The sequence below is a fragment of the Aythya ferina genome (assembly GCF_964211825.1).
Source record: "Aythya ferina genome assembly, chromosome: 1".
NCBI classification, from domain to species: Eukaryota; Metazoa; Chordata; class Aves; order Anseriformes; family Anatidae; genus Aythya; species Aythya ferina.
Window position 1 is genome coordinate 12,183,884 of NC_140296.1, and position 23,606 is coordinate 12,207,489.

General features: G+C 43.9%; 1 protein-coding gene across 1 annotated transcript in view; it reads right to left on the reverse strand.

Moving 5' to 3' along the window:
* MAML2 (mastermind like transcriptional coactivator 2) overlaps window positions 1-23,606 on the reverse strand; it is a 208,686-nt gene that overhangs the window by 45,073 nt on the left and 140,007 nt on the right. The window contains exon 2 of the mRNA XM_084504130.1: window positions 21,241-22,692. Coding sequence (XP_084360256.1) covers window positions 21,241-22,692 — 1,452 coding nt within the window. The remainder of the gene's footprint in view (window positions 1-21,240; window positions 22,693-23,606) is intronic.

The window sequence follows — 23,606 nt, forward strand, 5'->3', positions numbered from 1 at the left end:
TCACAATAAAAAAAAAATGTAGTTAACTATTCTGTTGTTGATCTGAGAGCCAGAGTATGATCCAGTGAGCCCTCCCTTAGCTGTAAGCGCTATGCGTTGCTAATAAGAAAGGAAAATAAGAGTAAAAACTTGTTTCTGTTAGCAAAATAAGCAGATATGACTCATAATGCACACTGGGGACAAATCAGTTGAGTAAGAAGGTATCTTTTTCATTCCCTTCCTTTCTGTCCATAACCAGTGAAGTTCTGGCCTCAAAAGGAGTGTTGCAATAGGGCTACATATAGTCAGAAACTTATTTTAGATGATTTTCTCCAAAAACCTTGTAACTTGGAAGGCAAATGGAAATGTAGACAAGACAGAGACTCATTCTTCTGCTCCTTTATTTTCTCTACTTTCTTCTTCCCATTCTTCCAACAGATCTCCTTCTCACACGGAAGTATAATACAGTTGTTCCTCCTTCCAGGGGTGACTGCATCGGGTTATGATAGAGACCTGCTGCCAAGGGCTGGAATCAAATTAAGTTTCAGCTTCAAGATTCCTGCTGGCTGGGATCACTGAATTCTTCGAGCTGCCAACAGTCCAAACCCCTCTCTGCAGACACTTCAACGAGGCCTAAACGGAGTGCTTAAGCAGCAGTAAGTAGTCTGCAGCTAACGCCTCTGTAGCAGCTCTCGGTTACGTGAGCCAGTCATCCATCCACCCTTTCAAGCTGCAGCTCCTCAGCATCAAACCTGGGATGACAGCCACTAGCAGCTCTGGATCAGCTTTTCAAAAGCTCCCATTTTTGACTCTTGGCACCGACGCCTTTGGAAGAGGTGGATATGGCAGGTGCGTGCTGGCTGCTAAAATCAAGCTGCATGCATCTGAGAGACAGCTGTCAAGCTGAGAGCTCTAGAAAACCTGACCCCCGTCTTGCCTGAGCATCTTCATTAAAAAAAAAAAAAAAAAGAAAGAAAAAAAGTACTGGCTGAGTTCTCATTTTCGCAAGCTTTTAGCACACAATAGCTCTCGTGTACAGCTCCCTCCAGCATTAGACAGCTCCACAGAGCTGAGTCACATCGAACTCGTCTGGTGTATTGGTCTCATGCCTGAGTCATGTGCAGGGAGATGGCTCAGAGAGCCAAGCTGGGCCATGGCAAGGCCTCTGACCAGGCTGCTGGAGTCAGTGAGCACACACTGCGGTGTGTCCCCGGCAGCACGGCTTGCCCACAGCCTGGTTACTGCCCCAGACCCTCCAGCCTGCAGTGCATACACTTCACAAGGGGTCATAAATCCATCTGAGAAGCTTTGCCAGCGACTTGGTCCCCATTTCACACTCCCTAAAACACCGACCTGCCTCTGGAGAGGCACAACACAGTGAGACACGAGGGCTGAACATGGGAATCTGTGTGATGCTGGTGCATCCAAGATCATCTGGTCCAACCATCCCCCTACCACCAGTGTCACCCAGTGAACCATGTCCCCAAGCACCACATCCAACCTCTCCTTGAACACCCCCAGGGACGGTGACTCCACCACCTCCCTGGGCAACCCATCCCAGTGCCTGACTGCTCTTCTGAGCAGAAATGTCTCCTCATTTCCAACCTGAACCTCCCCTGGCACAACTTGAGGCCATTCCCTCTAGTCCTAAATGACAACCCAAGTTCTTCTGCTTGCAGCTTTACTGCTGCTGAGTGACACAAAGTAAGCCAATAAAAATGCTCTTCTGTCAGCATGGATGTTACCACCCCAGCGCTTCAGCCAGTGCTGTGAACAGTTTGGAGGAGAAGGGATGGTGCTAGATGCTCGCTGCTGCAGCTGGCATTGCTGTGCTAGCAATACCAGGGAGCTACACCACGGAGCTGGGGGTCAGACCACTGTGTACTGCAGTTTCATGGGACTGGATTTATTTACCCAGTAGCACCTTTACATCCCCCTGGGAGCATCAGGAACTTCAAAATGAGGACTGATTGTGATTTCTACAACTAATGCAATTTGCTTGTACACAGCCACTGTGGCAGTGAGGACCCAGCTGGGCACAGTCCTGAGTCACAGCTTTATATCATGGCACCATCACTTATGTAAAGTTCTCCGGTTAAAGCCAATGTTGAGATGAGCAAGGACAAGTTCTCATCCTCCCTCTCAGCTTATGACGAGGAAAATATGCCTTGTGCTCCAGTAAAAAGTGGAATTTCCCACCAGGAGGAATGTTTTAGTGTGTATGAATTTTTCACACAGCTTTACTAGCTGTCAACTGTAAAATCTAATCAAACTCACCTTCGTAATTAATTTTTTTTTCAGTTGCATGAAAACTACAAATTTGCATGAGGAACGAGAAATCGTATAGCAAGAGAAGCAGAAGCCTCAAAACATCATTTTAGATCTCGTACTGCTCCTGCCCCTGAGATAACCACCTTCTCTATTTCTTGTGTCTTCCATGAACGTAAGTTCCTCAATTTTCCCCCAAACATGTGGTCACCGGGCTGCACATGGGACTTGGCGCAGCTCCTGCTGGCCTTCTGCCACCTGCGTCTATGGGAGCAGAAACAGCCCTGTTCGTGATTGTGTTTGAATGTGATAGATACAGTATAGCATAATTAGAAAAGATTAACACATCGCTCAATCCTAAAGGGTCATATAATCATTTAGGACATGGGAACAGCGTCAGTACCTGATTTAGAGGCCTCATTTACAACTATGACATGCCAGCATAAAGCAACAGCAGGCAAAAAAAAATAAAAAAATAAAAGTACAGTGAAATTTATCTGGCATTCTGAACCAAAACTGTCAGGGGGTACACAGTAAAGTGTCCACCAGAACACATCAAATGAACGTTCACCAGATCACACCAAGGTCCAGTGCTCTGACTGTGCCGTGCTTTCATTTCAAAGCTCTCTGTACCAATACAGCCCCAAGGCCACCCCAATTACCACTTCAGAAGTAATGAACTAAGAGTGAAGAAGGATTGTTCCCATAGTCTGTAAGCCAGGTGAGGATTTTTTTTTCCAATCCAAAGACAACGTGGTCAGAGGAATGTTTAGAAGCGCTACACTTTTCTGGCAGACGTACAATTCCTCCTACGAATCTCTTAAATCCATAGTTTTCAGTGTAAAATCAGATGCCTGGGATCCCACAGATTACTTCTGAGGGACAAAGGTAATTATGAGAAGCAAGTTTTCTGTCTGCTTTCCTGGATAAGTGCATTGCCTTGAAATACTGTGGGTTTCCCAACGAGAAGAAGTTGAGGGGCAGCGTGTCTAGCAGTCCATCAGAAAGTTAGAAGCTGGAGGAAAGTCAGGGAAAGGAATTTCAGACTTTATTTTTTTTCCCTCCATGCGGTATCTGCATCTCCAGGCTACATCTTGGCAAACGCATCTCTTCAGGATGTTGTTTTGCCATGAAATAGGCAAAAACATTTCTCTCATTCCTTATATCCAGTCCATAGACACTGCTGGTGATTCACAAACGAAGTGGGTGGTAAAAGAAAAGAAGAAAGAAAAGGGAAGAAGAAAATGTGACAGTCTGCACTGGCTCTGTTATCCATGAGTAATAAGGGCAGATACGGAGAAAAAAAAAAATGTTTATCCCTTGCAATTACTAAGTGTACCTTTCATCTTGATCACAAAACTTTGGTAATGAGATTATGCCATTTGGCTGTGAAAAACATCATTTCAGCTTTACAGTATCCTCTCCCCAAGGATTTGTGCAAACATTACCTCAAACATCAAACATGTATATTTTAATGAACTGCATTAGTCTGCGTTCTATTAAACTACAGTTCAAAACACCCGTGTTAATGAGTTCTCCCTTTTCCCGATAAAATAAAAATAGCTGGGAAAAATTACTTTTTGCTGACAGGGGGGTTTGAAATGATTTGTATTTAGCAAGTCAAACAAAGTTGGTCTTATTTTTACATTTGTTTTCAATGTACGGACTAGTGTATGAAACCTGGTGCTAACATCTGCTGCATCAGCAAAGGTTTTCCAGTATTTTCCACGTTGTGCTGTCCTGCATGTGCAGGTCTCTGCCCTCAGTCCCAGCACCCTGCAGTGTGTATGTGGGTGTCAGTGCCAGGGTAGGGCCCCCACGCAGCTGCTGGCCTCAGCCCCTGCAATGCCTGTGGCATCAGCCAGCGAGCACCGCCTGCTCCTCCATCCTTCCCAACGCGCTGCCACGAAGGCACAATCCTTCCCGCTGCCTGCTCCGACCGCTCTCTGCAACTTCCTCTGTTCCCTCCAAAGTAGGATACAGTCCCAGGGGGGGAACTCAGGCATCTTGTTTTTGGCAAAGGACCTAATTCCCATGAAAGTCAGTGCAGCTTTTACACCACCGTTTAATAACATGGCAACGTTCTCATGCATTCGGCTCATTTCCGCGCTGCACGGACTTGAGAAATAAATACTGCCGTAAAGCAAGCTTCCGGAAAGCGAAGTAGTTTCTCAAGCTGCCCTTCTCCTCTGAGACAATGCTTTAAAAAAAAACTCAAGCATACTTCTGTCTGCACTGCTTAATGTCACTGCAGACTTCGTACCCTTTGGCAGTACGCACGAGACAACAGCGACTGGCTTATCTGGAGAGGAAAGGTCTCTGGAAAGCAGCTTCAGTGTATATGAGCATGACCGAGCCTGCACTTGCCTTCCCTTAGCCTTGGCTGCAGCAGTGGTGGATGTAAAAATGTGTATGTAATGGTGTAGTCGTATGACAGAAGGCAAGATGTGTACATGCAAAGAGTCATCCTGATCAGGCTTACAGCCAAAGGTGGGAAGAGCTCACGCAGATGAAGAGGAACCGAATTGTAGCACTCTAACCTTAAAAAGCTGTGCCTGATGACTGCAGGTTGAAAGACGCCTGGGAAATGCCAAGCTGAGGTGTTTGGGTAGTCCACGCTGTTGCCCTGGTGTGCCAGAATGGGGTGGTTTGAGACCAAACCCTCAATGCTCCGTGCTGGGTGCTCCAAGGTTGGTTCTATGCTCACAGTTTGGCCCAAAACCCAAGTCACATCTCCTCTGCTGGCACCTCGCAAAGACGGAGCCAGTCCTCCTGCTGCTCCCTGCCTCTCTCCACTGGCTGCTTGGGTAATGTTGCTTTATTAGTGTAGGCGAGAAACAACACTTCTGGATACACAGAGACCAGTGAGACAGCTGTAACCTGAGTGATTAGCAGACAAAATTCTTCCTGCAGGCCTTGCACTGCCTGAAATGCAGGAAATACCAGAAGAGAACTTCTCTCGTGGAGATGAAAAAGCACCGAGTTAAGGTTCCTGCAGCACCAGAGCTCTCTGTCACCATTACAGACTATTAACCATTTTTAGTGATTTTTATACGTATGGCATATAAAATTAACAAACATAATTTATTACCCTCTCACACTGTAGCTGAATGTTTTACACAGAGGACCTATTCATCACTCTTTAACTAGTGCAAACAAACAGGGTTCCGCAGTGCTGATTGATGGATATATCGGGTTTCTTCACCACTCCTGCTGCTCAGGCTGCTCTTGAATTAATAACTCGGAGTTTACTTTGCACATTGTTTTGTTTTTTCTTTCTTTCTTTTTTTTCTTTTTTTTTTTCTTTTTTTTACTTTTTAAGAGCATTTGTAACACCTAAAGTCTGATTCTTATTAACACTAAGTCCCTGTTACACCGAAGAGGCCTGAATATGTAATTAAATTTTTCTTCTATTACAGGCTCCTTTCTAAGGTCCTAACGACATAAAGGGGATCTCAGCTTCAATAAGAATTAGACGTCAAACCTTTTCTCAGGAACTTGCAATAGCAGGGAGGAGTAAATAGTACCGTTGTCACTGTTTCCACAGATCATCCTAATAATCAGCAGAAGTCTTTTGAACGTAATGTGAAAAGCAGGCACTAATATTATGGGGGCTTTACATACTGTACTTGAAAGGGATCCTATAATAATTAGTTTAGAAATCTAATTTCCTCCATCTTTTGCAAGAAAGCTTTGGAAGTGAGCAAGACTAGTACCTTGACACTATTGCTTTTGGCTTCTCTGTGAAATGCCATTCCAGCCTGGATCCGTTATAGATGGCTGAAAATCACCATTTCCCTTCCATTGCTTGTGCTCCTCAGGACATTTCTGCCACCCTGTGAAAGCAGTCATTAAATCTGGCAGCAGCAGCAGCAGGAGCACACATATGCCAGCAGAAACTGCTGGGGGTGCTCGGACTCCTGGAGCTGCCAGCTTTAAAGAGACCCCTTGGAGCAGGCGCAGCTTGCAACCACATCGCCGTGCCTGCTCTCACGGCTGAAAAGCCAACAGCAGATCCACTTCCACAGGCCCTGGGACTGCTGGGTCAAAATGGGCAGGTCAACTGGAGACCAGTCTGCTGGTACAAATAGCACCGCAGCGCAAGACAGGTCGGTTAAGGTGATCCTAAACTTGAGTGGGAAGGCATGGCTACGCTGAACTCCTGCCAAAGCATGCCCCATATGGCCTTCTTTGCATTAATAACCTTTTCTGCCATCTTCGAGCAGCATTTCTGTGGCTCTAAAACAATCTGTGTGTTACAGTGGTCAACCTCAGAGCTCATACAAAATGTTCAGAGAAGGACTATAAGGATGTATGCTGTGACTGCCCCCAATTCATCTTCCAGCTTCTACCCTTCAGTTATTTTCTGAGTGAGGTTTTGCATTTGCATCATGGTGTTTGACTGCCCTTGGCAAATATTTCTCCTTAATTTACCCAATCCTTGTTTTTGTTTACTTTGGTACTCATAATGTTGAACAGAAGACACCAACAGTGCATTCTCATTCACTACAGGATTTGCCCTGGGTTTCTCACAGAACCTCAGTAACAATGAACTGGTGCCCAAGAAGAGAGACTTAAGTCTGAATCGAGAGCAAAAAAAAACACAAAAATATTCCTGATCTTCAAGAGCATTATTTTGAAACACAACATTTAAATGTACCTTTATTTACTGTTGTTTATGCAACATAGAAATTATGAACAACATTTTGATTACCAGTTCAATAACGATAGGGTTGCCCTCTGCATCACGTCATACAGGAAAATATATTTACTTTCTGTGTAAATGGACACACGTAATGTAGCTGAGATGCAAATTCAGAAGTCCTGTTGTGAAATCAATTTCTCCTGTGATCTACACTTGGAAGTATAGCTCCAACCTTTACATCTATTTGCCATTTTGTGAAGTGCTAAGGTCCTATTCTAGTGTACATGAGCTCATTTTGATCACACACAAGTATTGACACGTACAGCCTCACTCAGCATGGAATGTAAACCTCTGCATTTTTAAACTGGATTAAACTATATATATTTAAATATTAATGGCATGAAATTCTGACTGCTTTAATAGCTGAAACCTCTAAATCTTTTAAAAGATGTTTTCTGAAAATACTCATTGACATTGATAGTGATCTTTGCCTAGCTGAATGTTCGATGGAGAAGAGCTTGGACAAAAAAAAAAAAAAAAAAGTATAAAAACTGCAAAGTTTATGATAATTCTTAATTGAACCTCAATTTGGAGATGACAAATGAAACCATAATTATACATCTAACTAGATGACCAATTTTCAGAAATACTGAGATAATTCATCTCTCCTTGACTCAGTCCTTTTGTACCCAGGCACTTAATTAGATGCACCACATAGAAACATAGCACATTTTGGGTTGGAAGGGACCTGAAAGGTCACTTAATTCCACCCCCTGCCATGGGCAGAGACACCTCCCATCAGCCCAGGTTGCCCAAAGCCCCATCCAGCCTGGCCGTGAGCACCTCCAGGGATGGGGCATCCACAGCTTCTCTGGGCAGCCTGTGCCAGGGCCTCACCACCCTCACAGTGAAGAATGTCTTCCTTATATCTAATCAAAATATTCTCTTTTCTAGTTTAAAGCCATTACTGCTTGTCTTATCCCTTACAGCCCATGCAAAGAGTTCCTCCCCTGCTTTCCTGTAGCCCCCTTTAGGTACTGGCAGGCCGCTGTAAGGTCTCCTCAGAGCCTTCCCTTCTCCAGGCTGAACAACCCCAACTCCCTCAGCCTGTCTTCACAGGAGAGGTGCTCCAGCCCCTTGATCATTTTGTGGCCCTGGAGTCATTCGAATACTTCCATGTCCTTCTTGTGCAGGGCTCCAGGTGGGGTCTCAGGAGAGCAGAGCAGAGGGGGACAGTCCCATCCCTCACCCTGCTGGCCATGCTGCTTTTGGTGCAGCCCAGGACACGGTTGGCTTTCTGGGCTGCAAGCGCACATTGACATATCATGTTGAGCTTCTCATCCACCAACACCCCAGGTCCTTCTCCTCAGGGCTGCTCTCAATCCATTCTCTGCCCAGCCTGCGTTTGTGCTTGCCCCAGCCCAGGTGCAGGACCTTGCACTTGGCCTTGTTGAACCTCATGAGGTTCGCACAGGCCCACCTCTCAGGCCTGTCCAGGTCCCTTTGGATGGCATCCCTTCCCTCCTGTGTGTCAACCCCACCACACAGCTTGGTGTCATCAGCAAGCCTGCTGAGGGTGCACTCCATTTCACTGTCAATGTCACCAAAAAAGATGTTAAATACTGCCAGTCCCAGCACCTGAGGAACACCACTCATTGCTGATCTCCACTTGGACATTGAGCCGTTGACCGCAACTCTTTGAGTGCAACCATCCAGCCAATTCCTTACCTACTGAGCGGTCCATCCATCAGATCCATGTCTCTGCAATTTAGAGACAAGGATATGGGGGACAGTGTCAAATGCATTGTACAAGTCCAGTAGATAAACTCAGTTTCTCTTCTCCTATCAACCAGTGCTGTAACCCCATCGTAGAAGACCACCAGATTTCTCAGGTGTGATCTTCCCTTAGTGAAGCCATGTTGGCTGTCACCAGTCACCTCCTTATTTTCCATGTGCTGTGTTTTCTAATGTTTCAAAACATGTTTTCTAATTTTTCAACATTACCAGTTGCATTAGAAAAAAATGTTCATCTCACTTTCTCCATTTCCAACCTTTACAGAACAGTCAATAGTTACTCACTTAACAGAAGCTTTATGGCTGAATTACTGTGTAGAAAACAATTTGCATATATTACATAATTTCATTACTTCTGCTATCACTACTGTCTCAGTGTTCCTGCTGATATTTATGTGTGAATTTAATTTGGTTTAGTTTTTGCTTGTAGCATTTGTGTGGCTAAAATAACACAAAATCTGGGCATTCTGCATAATTTCTATTCGCTAGCATTTATAGAATAATTCCAGATCCTGCATTGTTTTGTTGCTGCAAGAAGACCAGAGATGTAAGAAGAATTTGGGAGAAACACAAGAAAGGCTACCCATGGGGATTTCTGAGTATTCCAAGTATTCACCATGCAAAATGCAAGAGACCAAGGTGGAGGCACCTTGAAAATGGTGCTTGAGAAGACGCAGGACAGCACCCATTTGCTTGTTTCTTGCCCTGAAAGTAGCATACTACTCTGTTGTTCACATCCATAAGCTCAAATGCAAATATCAAGGTAAAGTTATCTAATTAGTAGCCTCACAGTTGCCTCTGGGTTTTGTATGTTGTTTTTGTCAGGCTTGGTTTTCTGCTGTGATCTCCTCTGTTTGAAAGACTATAATGAAGGTGATTAAAATGATTCATTAACATTGTGCCCCTTTGAGCAAACAGTCCAAATATTTTTGTATTCCTTGGTATTAAGTGCAATGATCTTCACACAAATGTCCAAAGGTCTTTTAGACTTTTTAATTTTTTCCACAGCTTGACTTTAATTAATGATTCATGTGCAAATTCATATACAATTAGTGTACTAGCAGTCTAGCCTTCAATTTGCTTTGGACTCTTTGGGAGGAAGAGAGGAAAAATATTCTCGGAGCTCATAACAACAGCAGACCATATATTTAAATGAATGTTACAATTAAATGTCCGAAAATCTATCTGGTGTGTGTAGCCATGTCAGTCACTCAGCTTTGCTTAGTAGCTGCCCACACAGCTCCCCACTTGGTTCCTTCAAGGAAAGGCCCACATGAGGCCAGAGGTAGAAAACTGGACTGCATCTGTGCTGTGAAAGAGGAGAAAGGGATCCTGTTTTTAAACTGAGTGCCTTTCTAGCACATTTTTTCTAAATTTTATCTTTAAGGCAGTTAGTTTTTTGGCCACCCGCACTCTCCTTGGAAAAGGCAAACAATTTCTCCATTTGCTGGGAATGCACTTCTGATTTCCAGCCTAAATTTACTTATGGCCAGTTTCAAAGGTGGTTACTAGGTGCATCGGTTGGAAAACTTGTCAGAATAAAAACAGGGGTGGAAATGTTAAAGCTATATGTTTTTTGGACTGACATTCTCTAGATCTGCATAAATAATTTGGCTATGGACACCTAAGTCCTACTGTATAGCTTTAAAAAGCTCCGGTTTAATGGGGAGATGAATGATTCTATCTCCACAAACCACAGACCAAATTTCATTAGTATTTTCAGGTGGTGAGCCCAATGCTCTAGAAAGCATTTCAGACAGGATTAGAAATCTGAAGAGGCTTTTTTTTTTTTTTTTAAATAAAAAAAATAGCATGTATATGGCTATGGAAAACCCTTCTGAAGAACCGCTTCAGTGCTTCCTGGGGCCCCAGCTCCATCTGGCTTGGGCCCAGAGAGAAGTGCTGCTTCTGAAAAAGGCTGCCCTTGATAATACTTTGAATATGAAACAAGATTTTGGTAACACAGCTGTACTTAGCCCATGAAGTAGATTTCATGTTTACCAAAGAGGCCTGTAATTTGTGGATTGAGAGTTATTTTCTTCTTTTAAAAATAAAACTCAGCAGTGAAAACCCTACATGAAGAAGGGAAGACGCCAAAATCAAGGCCTGTGGCATGTTTGGGTCTCCTGCATCTGATTGTGACAGATACTTCTGTTTTCTTGCTGTGTTCAGCAACCCACATAGCTGTGAAATGTTTCTCCATGGTGTTTCAGCTCCCAGAGTCAGGTGCAGGAGAGGAACCAGGGCTGAGAAGGGACAGTCACTGGGACAGAAGTACAAAAAGAGGGCTGTGGGGTTAGAAGTAATGATAAAGATGAGAGGGAGACAGGAAAGGAGGACTCTGCATGCGTATTGCACTGTACAAAGGACAAAACTGGAGAGGAATTTGGGTTCCAAGTACCTTTATCAAAGACAAAAAAGTCAATGTGTATACTATTGGTAGGAACATGTCTGTGAAACAAAGGGGCTGGTCATACAAACAGCTTGTTCTATGGAAAGAAAAGAAAGCCGAGAAACTCAGGGAAAGTACAACAGCTATGACTGGAAATGAGACACCCAGATTGTTTTGAATTTGCTCGGTCTGAGTTGTGGTTCAATCAATGTAGCAGATAAACAGTTAATGCAGCCATCAAAGAACAAATGCAACAATCAAAAACCAACAGGAAAAGGCCATCACTTGCCATAACGTGAGCAGAACTGCTGCACTGAACCTCCTCCCTGCTGGCGAGTGGTAACACCAGATAAAAGCAAGGGGAAAAAAAAAAGAAATATTTTGCAAAAATCCTCCCTGCTCCAAACATGTTTCTTCCTGTTGGAACTTTTTGAAGTCCGATTATTATTGTTTAGTCAGGTTTGTTCACAGGAAAAATGAGAATGATGGAGCTGAAGAAAGACTCAACTTCCAACCTATGAATGTTCTTAAGATCAGCTTTAAAGCTTGTGGATCTGATAAGTAACAAGGCCAATAGACTGATATAGGGAGAAAAAGCTGGAGAAAGAGACAGAGGCCGGCTCACGCACATCTTACTTGGCATGCTGTGGAAAGGGTTAAAAGTGGTCAGTTCATCACTCTGCTGTGTGGTGCCTTGGAAGTTTTCACAACACCAGATGTGTGAAAAAAAAAAGAAGAAAGAAAGAAAAGCGAAGGCTTGTAGACATCCTGGTGCCCTGGAAGCAGTTAAATTAACACCCAGCAGGGACAAATTTGCAGCTTTGGGAACAAGCTTAAAGTTAGTCTGTTTTCATTCCTGGAGCAAATTTGCAAGTGTATGACAGTGAAGTATAGCCTGGGAAGGAGCAGACAGCTTTGGATTAAGGATGGATAGCCAGAACTCACTCCCACCCTCCCTCTTCCCACTCTGTTTTGCACTTAGGCTGTGAAGTTCTCAATATTTCTGCTAATCCCTATGGTTTCCCATGTCTTTTACCAGTTCTAGGAGGAAAAGAAGCCATTCTTCTTCTTCTTTTTCTTTTTTTTCCTTCGCTATAGCTGAAACCAGAAAAAGCTGGAGTCACCCCAGCAAAGCCTGCTTGAGCTGGGATTGCAGCTTACAGTTATTTGGAGAAATCTAGTTCTGCAATGGATAAAGCTGGATGCTCTTCTAACCAGAACCAAAGCACTAAATCCTTTAGTCATTCATCATGCACTTGGAGCCAGGCTGTGGCCCAGCTTGCAACCATTACAAATTAGAGAAAGGTCTGGAAAAAGGCGAGACTGTGCGAGTACATCTAACCCAACTTCACAGAATGCAGAGAGCCCTCAGAGTCTCTCTACCTCTTACAGGTTGCAGAACAAACTGGCTCCTCCATAGAAATAGGCTTTTTTTTTCAAACTTTGGTCATTGCAAGTGCTGGAAGTCTGTCACAGGGAACCTTTCCTTCAAGATGGACTATCCAGCTTCTTATGAAGGCCCAAGAGGATCATCCAACCTGCATTTTTCTTCCTCGTGCAGCTTTTGCAAGACAGGAAGAAAACAACACGTTGGTGGTTCACTGGCTACACTTCCAGCTGGGGGTTGTACAAGAGCTGTAGGGTTCCATGAAGGACAAACCAGAGAACAGATGTGGACAAATATGCTGGTTCTTCTGTATCTCTGATTGACAGAGACTTGCAGTATGAATAGCATGGGCTGAAATATGCAGTGAATCCTTTCAGCTGGCGATTAGAAGGGCTCTGAGGGAAGCATTTCTGGAAAGCTGCATTTCTTGCCCTGTGCTGACGACTTCTTGCAGACACTTTGGGAACTAATAGACAACAAACCCCTTTTTCTGCCACAGGATACAGAAATAGGTATTTCTTTAAGTGTTACCAGTCTTCCGCATTGCTCCTGTGCGAGCTTGTTCCCTGTACATCAACAGTTCCCATCCTGCCCGATTTCCTCCCATGCTATTTCCTACCCTTGAGTCCCCTGCCCACCTCTGCACCCAGACTCACTCCTGGCTTCCTCCTCCTGAGCCCCAAAAGGGGCTTTTGTAGCAGCCCCAGCCCAGCTCATGGGAGCAACAGGTAGCCTCCAGCTGGACCTAGGACTGCCAGCTCCAGGGGCTTGGGCCAGCCTGTGGGTTCAGGCTGAGCACCCACCACTGACTCGATCTCCTCCCACCCTGCCCGGCCAAACTGCCCCTTGCTTACAGCCCCAGGCAATGTCACATTGCAGGGCTTCCACCGTGAGTTCAGTCTGAGCATTTCTTCCAGCAGCACGGCTGGACTCAGGGAAGTGAGAGTCTTCTGCAGTGAGTTTGTGCCTCACGGATGTGTCCAGCTTAAGTACTCTGAACTGTACCTTCCTCACTGGCTACACAGGAAGGTTAGGCGATTAACATTAAATAGAGAGAAGTGATATGAAGGAGAGGGATAAATACCCTTTTTACCTGTTTTCTGCATTTTCTACTGACTCTCAGTATGCTGTAGACTTCAAATCATTCCTCACCTCTTCCCACAAAGTCAGAAAATCATTAAACTCACATGTTTCCACAGCTATGTCAAGACTAAGTAGTACTATTAAAAGACTCTATGAAAGCCATTTGGCTTTTCAGAGGAACCAAGTGTTGGCAGCACTCAGCCTCCTTCTGAATTCCAGCTGGGGCTTGACATAACAGAGGCTCGTCAGAGGGGATGGAGAAATGAGGACTCTGAAGAGATGACAGACACTCAACATGGTTGGCCTGTTCAACATGCAAAGGGTGATGTGAGGCTACCCTCAAGGCCCCATTCGTTTCTCATGCATGTGAGGAAAGCAGAACCTTGGGAATAGCCAGAATATGTCCACAGATGGCTCACAGGTTCTTTGGAGAGTTAGCAAGCTGCTGGGTTCACCTCAATGGGCTGTCTGCCATCAATCCACAGGTGGAACGGGGAAAAGAAGCATCAAACACTGTCCTCCAGCGGACTCCTCTGGGGGACTGTGCAGGCTGTGCAGGCTGAGAGTTGGGGATGCTGGGTCAGTAAGGAAGGATCTCAGAGTAGGAGGCAAGCGGCAGGGGACAGGCAGGTCAAGATGAGCAGTGGTGGGGTCAGGGATAGTCCTGGGATGCAGCAACAGTGTCTCTGAGACTGACTTTTGCTCTGGTTCAACATCAGACTCAGTGAATTGCTGTGTGATGGTAAATGTGTTACTTACGTCCCTATCTCACAGCTCGTGGGTGGCTTGTAATGGCTTTGGGTGAGATCTTCCTTCTCTCTTTCCCTAAATATATAATAATATCTAAAACGTAGAGTAACATTTCCTTCCTCTCATGCTTTGTCTGGCTTGCTTTTTTAGATTATAAATTCTTCAGGGCAAAAGCTGTCTCTTACATTGTATGTGTACATTATCAGAAACAGGCATGCTGCAAATGAAGCAGGCAGATGGTTCTGGATTAGTTCTGTTGGAGCATCTGGCCGATTTTCTGGATCTGTATTACATACAAATGGGAAAGTTACCCATGAAAACTTATATTAAAAGAGCATTACTAGGTCTGTTGCTGTCTTAATGACAGTCATCAGTGGCCTGGGGCAGGTCTCCACCATAAAAGCACCAGCAGTAAAAGTGGCTGAATGAAGAAACAAATATTTGCCACTAGAATATTGCTTCATTTTGAACCCCTAGAGAGGCAAATTACTGGGACTTGTTCTTGAAGACTTCAGGGAATTAAAATAATAGAAAGACTCTAGGGAGAGAAATAAGAGCTAGGTCTTGTTAATTTTTTTTTGGTCATTCCTTGACTTCTTGAGGTATTCATAAATTGCCTACAAATGAGCAAAAACTTACAGGAAAGGGGTTTTCACCATGCCAGCTCCCGATGGTTGTGGAATTATATTGTTTTTCCAGGCTGCCTTTCCAAAATCCCTACAGGAAGTTGACTCAGGGCTTGACTCCGGCCTCGGATGCACAGCACGGCAATGGCAGAAATCTTCACTTCAACCAGGTAACAAGTCCTCACGGATATCCCAGCTTCACTGATAAGATCACAGGTCAGCACAGACTAACTTGCCTCGTAGCAGAGAGCCAGACCTGAAACATCCTTGGTTCTTTGCCTCCCATTGCCTCTTCACAGCTCTTTACCCCAATCTTGCCTCGTTACCCCTCCTTTCCAGTTAATCCCATAAACACAAACTCATGTCCTTTTCTTGGTGTCGATTCCCTACTTTACCCCACTATGCCAGGCCTACAAACTGCAAACTCTGCCACCAGCTCTGTGGATCTTCTCTCCTGCCCTTTCCTCCTTGCAGCCCCTACATCTTCTCTTAGGTACACACCAGGCACCTTGGGTGTCCCTCTGCTTCCCCACGTCTTCCCATGTCTTCAAGGTGGCAGTGGAGTAAAATCAGAGGACTGAAGCACATAGCACTCTTGCTGAACCTTGTTTTTCCCCACAGCCAGGACAAATGACTAGCCCATGAAGTACCTCTGGATCACTGCAGACCTCAAACAAACATCTGCAGACGTGCAGGTGGGTAGAAGCTGATATCCTTCAAATTTCTTCTGTGAAACTCATCTTTTGTCCCTTTGAGACAGGTGCCATTTTTAAACCATTTATATTTTTCTTACAGAATGATATTTTGTCCTATCAGTGGACCTTCCAGGCAATTTCACAAAGCTAATAAACAATAAGACTTCAAGTGTGCCGACATTAGCACAGAACACATCCAGGCAAGCGTGATGATGTTTTGTGTTGGTATCTTCATGGAGGTACCTTCCAAAAGCAGCCCAAATGAGACCACAAGGACTATCTCAGCTATGTCCCAAATCCATGAACACAGAAGCATTTGACCTAAGAGGCTAATATTCTACCATTCTAGTAGTGAAAATACTTTATGAAAAGAGTTCAAGAAAGCTTATGAAGCTGGCAATGTCACCGAGCCTCTGAATTATGATGTACTCAGGGACTGACCATCCACAGTGTGATCGTCTATATATTTGGTTTAGTAAACAGGGTGAATGATATAAGGCACCAACAAGACACCAAGACAACTGTCCACTACGGCAATACAGAAACCTTTGACATTTTCTTTCTGGTTTTGTGTTCATAAATCAGTTATGACCATTCAGTTGACGGTAATTATGGGGACGTCCTCAAGTTTTTATTCAGAATATTTAATTCAGAAGCCCTTGCATGAAGGAATGCAACCAAAATGGAGCTATCAAGAAAAGCTCTCATCCAAACACTATTTTTATAGTGAGCATTGCAAGAAAGGTCACATTGTTATTTCCTTACACTATGGAACGGTTTCTATTATTGCAGATTCCAAAGGCTTGGAAATCGTTGTTATTTATGATCTCAGTCACATTTAAGTCCTGGTTTGTACCAATTACCACAAGCCACTCTAGTTTTTCTCTCTTCATTTAACAAATATTTGCAAAATAATTCATTCACACTTGAAAACAGAGAGATTGCCTCACCAAAATGTGCTCCTCTCTTCTTCTTTAGTGGTAAACACAAAGGTCTAGGAAAATATTGTTTTGATATGAATCATCCAAAGAAGCCACATTTTCTTTGAGAGATTTCAGAGGCTAAACTAGAGGTGTAAGTAATTGCTCAGCAGTGAACGATAACAGGAGTTTTTCTAGCTGCATTTTCAAAGAAACCATGAGATCTTTTGCTCTTGGTGCTTCTTCCTTGCATAGCACTCTGACAATCTGACAGTTTAACATACATTTCTTATTAAATCTGTATGGTGCCCATGCTTTAAAGAAGGCCACATCCTGCTGCTTACTATGCTGCTGTAAGTCCAATTATGCTCTCCCAAAATAAATTAAATTACCTTGGGTGCAGAGCTGCCAGGTTAGTTAAACTACCATCACCATCCCTTGGAGACATTTAGGAGCAATGCATCTATATCAGTTAAGCATTGACTTTCTGAGCTACATCGTGGCCCCTCTCCAGCCAGATGCACCCATGTCATGTCCCTAGGGCATGGAGCACCTGGAAGGACATCGGCCACATGCTGCAAAATACGAAGTCCTGCTGTAGGAGGGCATCAGCCAAGAGGCACATATGGGTCACTCATGCTTGGGGCAGGTAACAGAGAAGGGATTGTTCGATATTCAGTAGGAAGGGAGAATGGTTGGATTTAAAAGGAGCCTGTTAAGATCTGGTGAAGAAAATGATCTAAGGTAGACCCCAGTTAGGGAAAGTAATGGCAAAAATGCCCCCAAACTGCAAGTAATCACACTGCATTTCTGGGTCTTGGGGAAAAAAAAAAAAAAAAGAGAGAGAGAGAAAAGGGAAGGAAGAGAGATGATCCCATCCTCAAAGACATTATAAAGGAGTGAGGACTAACAAGGCCCTGGGCTCTCCACAGGGACACACTTGTAACTACATGAACAACACTGGTGTTTCCAGAGCCTTAAAACAAGGACCTCTGGTTGTTCGTGTACAGCAGGAGCTGAAACTCTCGTGATCCCTTCTGTCCTCCTTGCCTCCAAAGCTGACATTAAATAGGGCTCTTGTGGTCCAAGGGCACATGCCCACAAGTACCACATGGAGCAGCCTTGCTGCATTAGGGTTCCTCTTCTCACGAGCTCAGCCTTCTTTTCTCCCCACCCTTAGCGAATGAATTTGAATAAAAATATTGGAAATAAACTCATCTTGAAACCTCTGAGTTTAATTTGGCTTTAGTATGAAAACAGAAGGGAATGAATAATATTTATAATATTTTATTTAGCAGATACTGGCTTCTTTTTTCTTTCCTTTTTTTTTTTTTTTTTTAACTTCTTGATAGAAGACTGATGGAACTTATTGAATGAGTCATACGGGTGACCAAAAACTTTAAAAATATGTGCAGAATTTCTCAGACTACTTAAAAACACCAAGCTGTTTGTTCAAAAACCTTATGCCTTACTCCAGAAGCATCTTTCATTTCTCCATTTCTTCACAGAGAGAAAGTTAGATTTCAAACTTCTCCCAGTTACAGATTTCCAGTTACAGTTACAGATTTCCCCCAGGTTCTGGATAAGTATTGCAAACCCAATTTAACCAGTGCAGAAATTGAAGTTTCTAATTATTCCCTAAACAAAGAGAGTGTTGAATTTGTACAAGTTTTTTCTTGACTGTGCATATGTTGCATCCTGATAGACAATGGAAAGGTGAACCTTTCCTACAACAATGGAGAGGAAAACTGAGAAGCAAACCAAACTTTCATTCAATTCAACCTTCTTCCAGGAAACCAAGATGATTTCCATCATTTTTATGACTTTTCCCTAGAGGCAAAAGACATCTAATTAGCAAATCGCACTACAAGTTTGCTCCAATTTGACACAAAGTGAATGTGACAGGCAGAGAAATTATAACTCCTGCATTTCTAGTTAGCAAGCCGGGGCTGATAAAGTGAAGTTCAAATGCTTTGGGGGGATCTTAAAGCTTGGGGAAAAAATCCAGAGAGTGAGTTGGTTCAGCTAAAAATGTGAGTTTATAGCATCCCATTCAGTGTTATCTAATGGCAATGTCACAGCAGCTATTTATGAGTGTTTCCAGCTACAAAGCATTTCAGCCAGTTGAGATGGTCCTTATTGTTCACATTTATAATGAATTTAGGATCTAAGGAGGAGTTGAACAATATCTAGCAGAATCACACCTTGATTCCTCATGAAAAATAGAGCATGAGTAAAATATATATTAATCATGAAGTTAATTAGTAATGCTGGTAATTAATCATGCATCACTGTTAATGATCTTTAGAAATCCTCAGAGGTGGAAGATGATTCTCCAGGACAGAAGACCATGCAGCCTAAATGAGGTGATGTCCCCAGTGCTTAGATCAACAGGAATTGACCCATGAGCTCGTTTTGACCTTCATGATCTCTACTGGAATATAATGCTGGGGTCTCTCCTCCAACTCCAATTTAATATTCAGGATGAACCTATGGGGACAAGCAGCCCTGACCCAGGGGTTGATGAGCTCTTGCATCTGTGCAGGCAGGCCTAAAGTTGTTCATAGAAGTAAACATTGCCAGCTGAGCAATTGTGTTCAAAATGATCCTAAATCCTGTAATTTTATGGACTGAGTTTACGCAGTTGTCAGTATCATTCTTGCAGCTACAGAACACTGAGAGAGACCCACCTGATTTTCTGAATTTCGGCAGGAAAAGATCTTAAGGAAAGATCTTTTCTAATCCAGTTATTTCTCTAGAGCACAGAAGCAACAGCTGCAAAAGCCCTGCAATCTGTGCCTACAAAAGTACACTTTTCAGCTATGCCACAGGTCAGATAAGCACATCCTGCAGACAAAACTGTGTGCTGGGTGATGTGAGACTTTGGAAAGCTTCTTGCAGAAGTCTGTGATGATAGGCGAAACTCCTTCCTTGTAATATCTGAAGCTTGGCACTTAGCAAAATTAATTTAGGGAAAGCTTCCTAAACCAAAAGGTCCTGTGGCTTTGCAGGTGATAGATCCCACTACACTCATGATACATTTTGAAACCACTGCTATGACCACATTGCCTGTAACCATCTTGTTGGCTTGCCTCCCTCAGCAGCAGCACAAGAGGGCAGAGAACAGGGAGCTAACATTGCCCTGAGCAGTGTTACACTCAATGTTTTTATTCCTTTCCAGAATGTGACCTTGCATGTTTGTTTTTTTTTACAGAAAAACAGGAGTGTTTGCAGGAGTCCTGCCTGTCTCCCCTGTGCTGACAGATTGCTGGAAGCTTCATCATGGCTGAATGAAGGAACTGCTAAAATTCTTCTGCCTGCCAGTCTATTAAGAGAATGGGGAAATGTGCCTGAGAAGTGAGCACACAGTGGCCCAAGGAGTAGAGCAACAGCCAGCAGAGTTCTCCTGTAAAACAGCAAAGCTGTGGTTGCTGTTAATCCTCCAGCATCATCAAACAAAGCAACACCTCCTCACCCAGTCTGCCTAAATGTTTCACCTGGAGCCTCTTGCCAAGGGATCCTCTGTTGGAAAAAGTCATGGTTAGGTGGCCAGGGAGTTCAAAAGATGTAAAAGGAGAAAGATTTCCATGCATACAGCTCTATTTGCTTTATCTCAAAAACTCATACTGTTTGCCCAAACAGGTTGGCCAAGATATGCCATTTATGACCGATTCTTTCACGGTGCTGCTCCTCAGTGACTTTATGGAAAATTTAGGGTTTCATTTTCTCAGTAGTTTCTTATAGTTCTTTCTCATATCAAAGGAATTCATGAGCAATCTCTACATCTGTATTACCCTCAAATGCTATGAACCCACCAAAACTCCTCAGAATGGTTTAAACATCCCAATATCAAATATATGCTTTGCCTGTTTTGCATGTGGTTTCCAGTTTCGGGGGTACAGTAAGGTTACATATTTGAACTTCAATTGACAGGTCTGAAACATGGGATTTTGGTGCAAGATGACTTGGCATAGCATAACTGAGCTATAATCATTGATCATGTCAGAGCAATGTCTCATGATAACACAGTGGGAGCTGGCCACACGGTATATAATTGTAGATGTATCTGTGCAAGCCTTCACCTTCATATCTAAGCATGTATTTTATGCAGAGACTATTCCCAGAAGTGTGATGAGTGTTTATAAAGCTCACAGATAAGTCTTAGTTTTTCTTTGCCAAACAGATAACAAATGTGCAAACAGTATTTTTGTCATGTCAGTCAAACGATATCTAAAAACAGAATTTCCTAACCCTGCCTCCCTGAGGAAATCGATGACATAAAAATTAACATTGTAAAATGCATTCTCTAAGATAACATAGGAATTCATTACAATTGTGCCATTCAAAAGAACCAAAAATTTTGTAAGGTAGGAAACTCAGACAGGAGTCCAAAATAAGCTTACATCTGCCCTGCTATCACACCTTTCTGACAAGTATCTACATAATATATAGCAGTGACATATTCCCTCTTGCTTTAAGAAAAAAAATATAAGTTCTGAGCATGTCTTTCTTGAAATTCTTACAAATGTGCATCTGTGATACACCTGAATACGCACTAAACAAGCCATCAGCAGCTCTGCTGAAGTATGTCCTGAGGTCATTACACACCAGTACACATCTCCTGGAGGAATGAGGAATGGATGGAAAACCCTTTTTACCACTCAGACCAGAGTGTAACAAAGAAGGAAGAATCTGCCTTACCTGTCTATGCTGCTGAGAGACCGGATACTGCAAACCTGAGATTTGCTGGCTTTGCTGAATTTTCTGAAGCATCATTTTTTGCTGCATTGCTAGGGGTACATTGGGTGGCCTTTGAAGAGACTGGTTTGGGAGAGGCTGAGCAGGTTGCGGCTGTGGCTGTTGTTGCTGCTGTGGCTGTTGCACTGGGGCTGAGCTCTGTGACTGCTGCGTGTAGTGCAGAAGGGCAGGCTTGCTTTGGGAACCCAAAACTGAAGGCATCTGCTGGTTTGTTTGCTCTGAGTTAAAGTGAAACAAAGGCTTTGTGTTGCCATGATGCTGCTCTAGTGGTGGCTGAGCACTGTTGATAAAGTTTCTGTTGAGGTCCTGAGGCTTCTGTTGCATGATTATGTCCATGGGATTGCTCTGGGGAGTGGTTGGCTTATAAACATAGTTATTCATCCCCTTTGACTGGTTCCCATTCACGGGCACCCCAAGCATCGCTGAGCTTTGTGGGCTGAACTGCTGCTGGCGAAAAGAAGGACTGGGGATTTTCTCTTGCACAAAGGGCCCGGGGGAAGGACCAGACGGAGACAAGGTGGACCAGTTGGCTGTCTGGTTCTGCTGCTGCTGTTGCTGCTGAATCAAGGCATGCTGCTGACGGTTGGCTGCGATCTGCTTGAGTTGCTGTGCGTGAGAAACCTCCTGCCAGTTAGGCAATGGCCGACTGGATGCAGAAGAGACCTGCGACACCTGCGTTTGGTTCTGAGGCACCGAGGGGATGGGTGAGGAGGTGGACATGGCAGCGGTGGCCATAGTGAAGGCTGGACCTGTAGAAGAAGGCCTCATCTGTGGGGAACCCACAGAAGCCTGGTTCATGCCTGGTGCATATTCGCTCTTAATTACCATCTTATCCATCTGCAGAGATCTCACAGGGCCCCTCTGGCTTTGCTGCCCAAGGTCAATGTTGAACGGTTCATCTTGCTTTATTGTGGCATTTATCATATTCTCTAGCTCAAGATCACTCATCGGTGGCACTGATATGTTAGTCAGTTCATTAAATAGTTCCTGAAGCTCTGGATCCATCATTTGTTCTCCTGAGTCTTCCCCATATCTGTTGGGGAACATGTTCTCATGGGACATCTGGCCATCTAAGTGTTTGCTGCAGGACATTGTTTCTCCCGGTTCTTTCTTTACCTCTTTCAAAGTCATATTAAACATGCCATTCCCACTAGCATGTGCATTGTTTGCTAGGTTACTGGTCTTTCTTTGTGATCCTTGCCCCACAGGCATAGTTCCAGGCATTGACTGGCTTTGGCAATTGTTAGCATGATGGCCACCTTGTCCCATTGGGATATTATCGCCCACTCTTAACCTCTTAATGTCAAGGAACGAGTTGTCCGAAACACCATTTGGCCTCTTGTTGTTGACAGGTGACAGATTTACCACCAACTTTCTCTTCAAGGAGCCTTGGAGCTGAAAGAAGCAGAGACAAAAAATAATAATCGTTAGATGACAACTGAAGAAAAAAGCTATAGTCTATCTGGTGCTTATGGAAGGATCTCGCAAGTCAACAGGCAAGTAAGCACTGCACAGCACAGAAAACTATTCTGGGCAGCAAAGGTCAGTGAAAACAGTCAATGAAATTGTGCAGAACGGTAGGGAAATGTGTGAGTGAGACATCTCCCTGTCACCGCCATCCCCGTCTTTATAGCCACCAGCAGTTTTTGGGCATCACTGCCTCCTGTTGACCACAAGTCCCACCTTTCCTGTGGGTGTGAGTGGAGGGAGGTGGCCAGAGCTGTAGCTGGCAAAGCCTAGGGCATATCCATCCCAGATTTGCTCCCATCTATCTATGCCAGACAGATCTGATGTATTTTCAGACAGCAGAGACTAATGCAGCCACGAAATCTGCCCGTGTGTCTACCCAATGCTGCAGGATTCCACTGTAATGATTTTGGTTCACGATCCAAAAGATCATGTTTGGACTGCAGAGTCCAAAGGTCCTAGGAGACATTTTAATGGCACAAGTGAGATCTAGGCATCCTGATCTCACGTAGGTTTATAATGACCGGAGATTGGTGTAGTTAAAGATGTTGGATGTTAACTTGTTCAAAACTTGAAGTGAAGCCACTGGAACCATGTCAATTTATGTCAGCCAAGGGGCTGGTCCATGATATACTGCCGGATTATTTTCCAGATTTGTATATTAATACATTAAGCCCTAATTGTTTATGTTCTGAGCCATCTGCTATAAAACACAGAGTGCACGCAACACCGCTCCAACAACGACAACTCTACTTCCTTTTCCTTGAATATTTACAGCAATACTTTCATCTGCTCACAAACCCTGTGGGTCTGCTGAAAGGAATCTTTTCCCACCCTGTGCA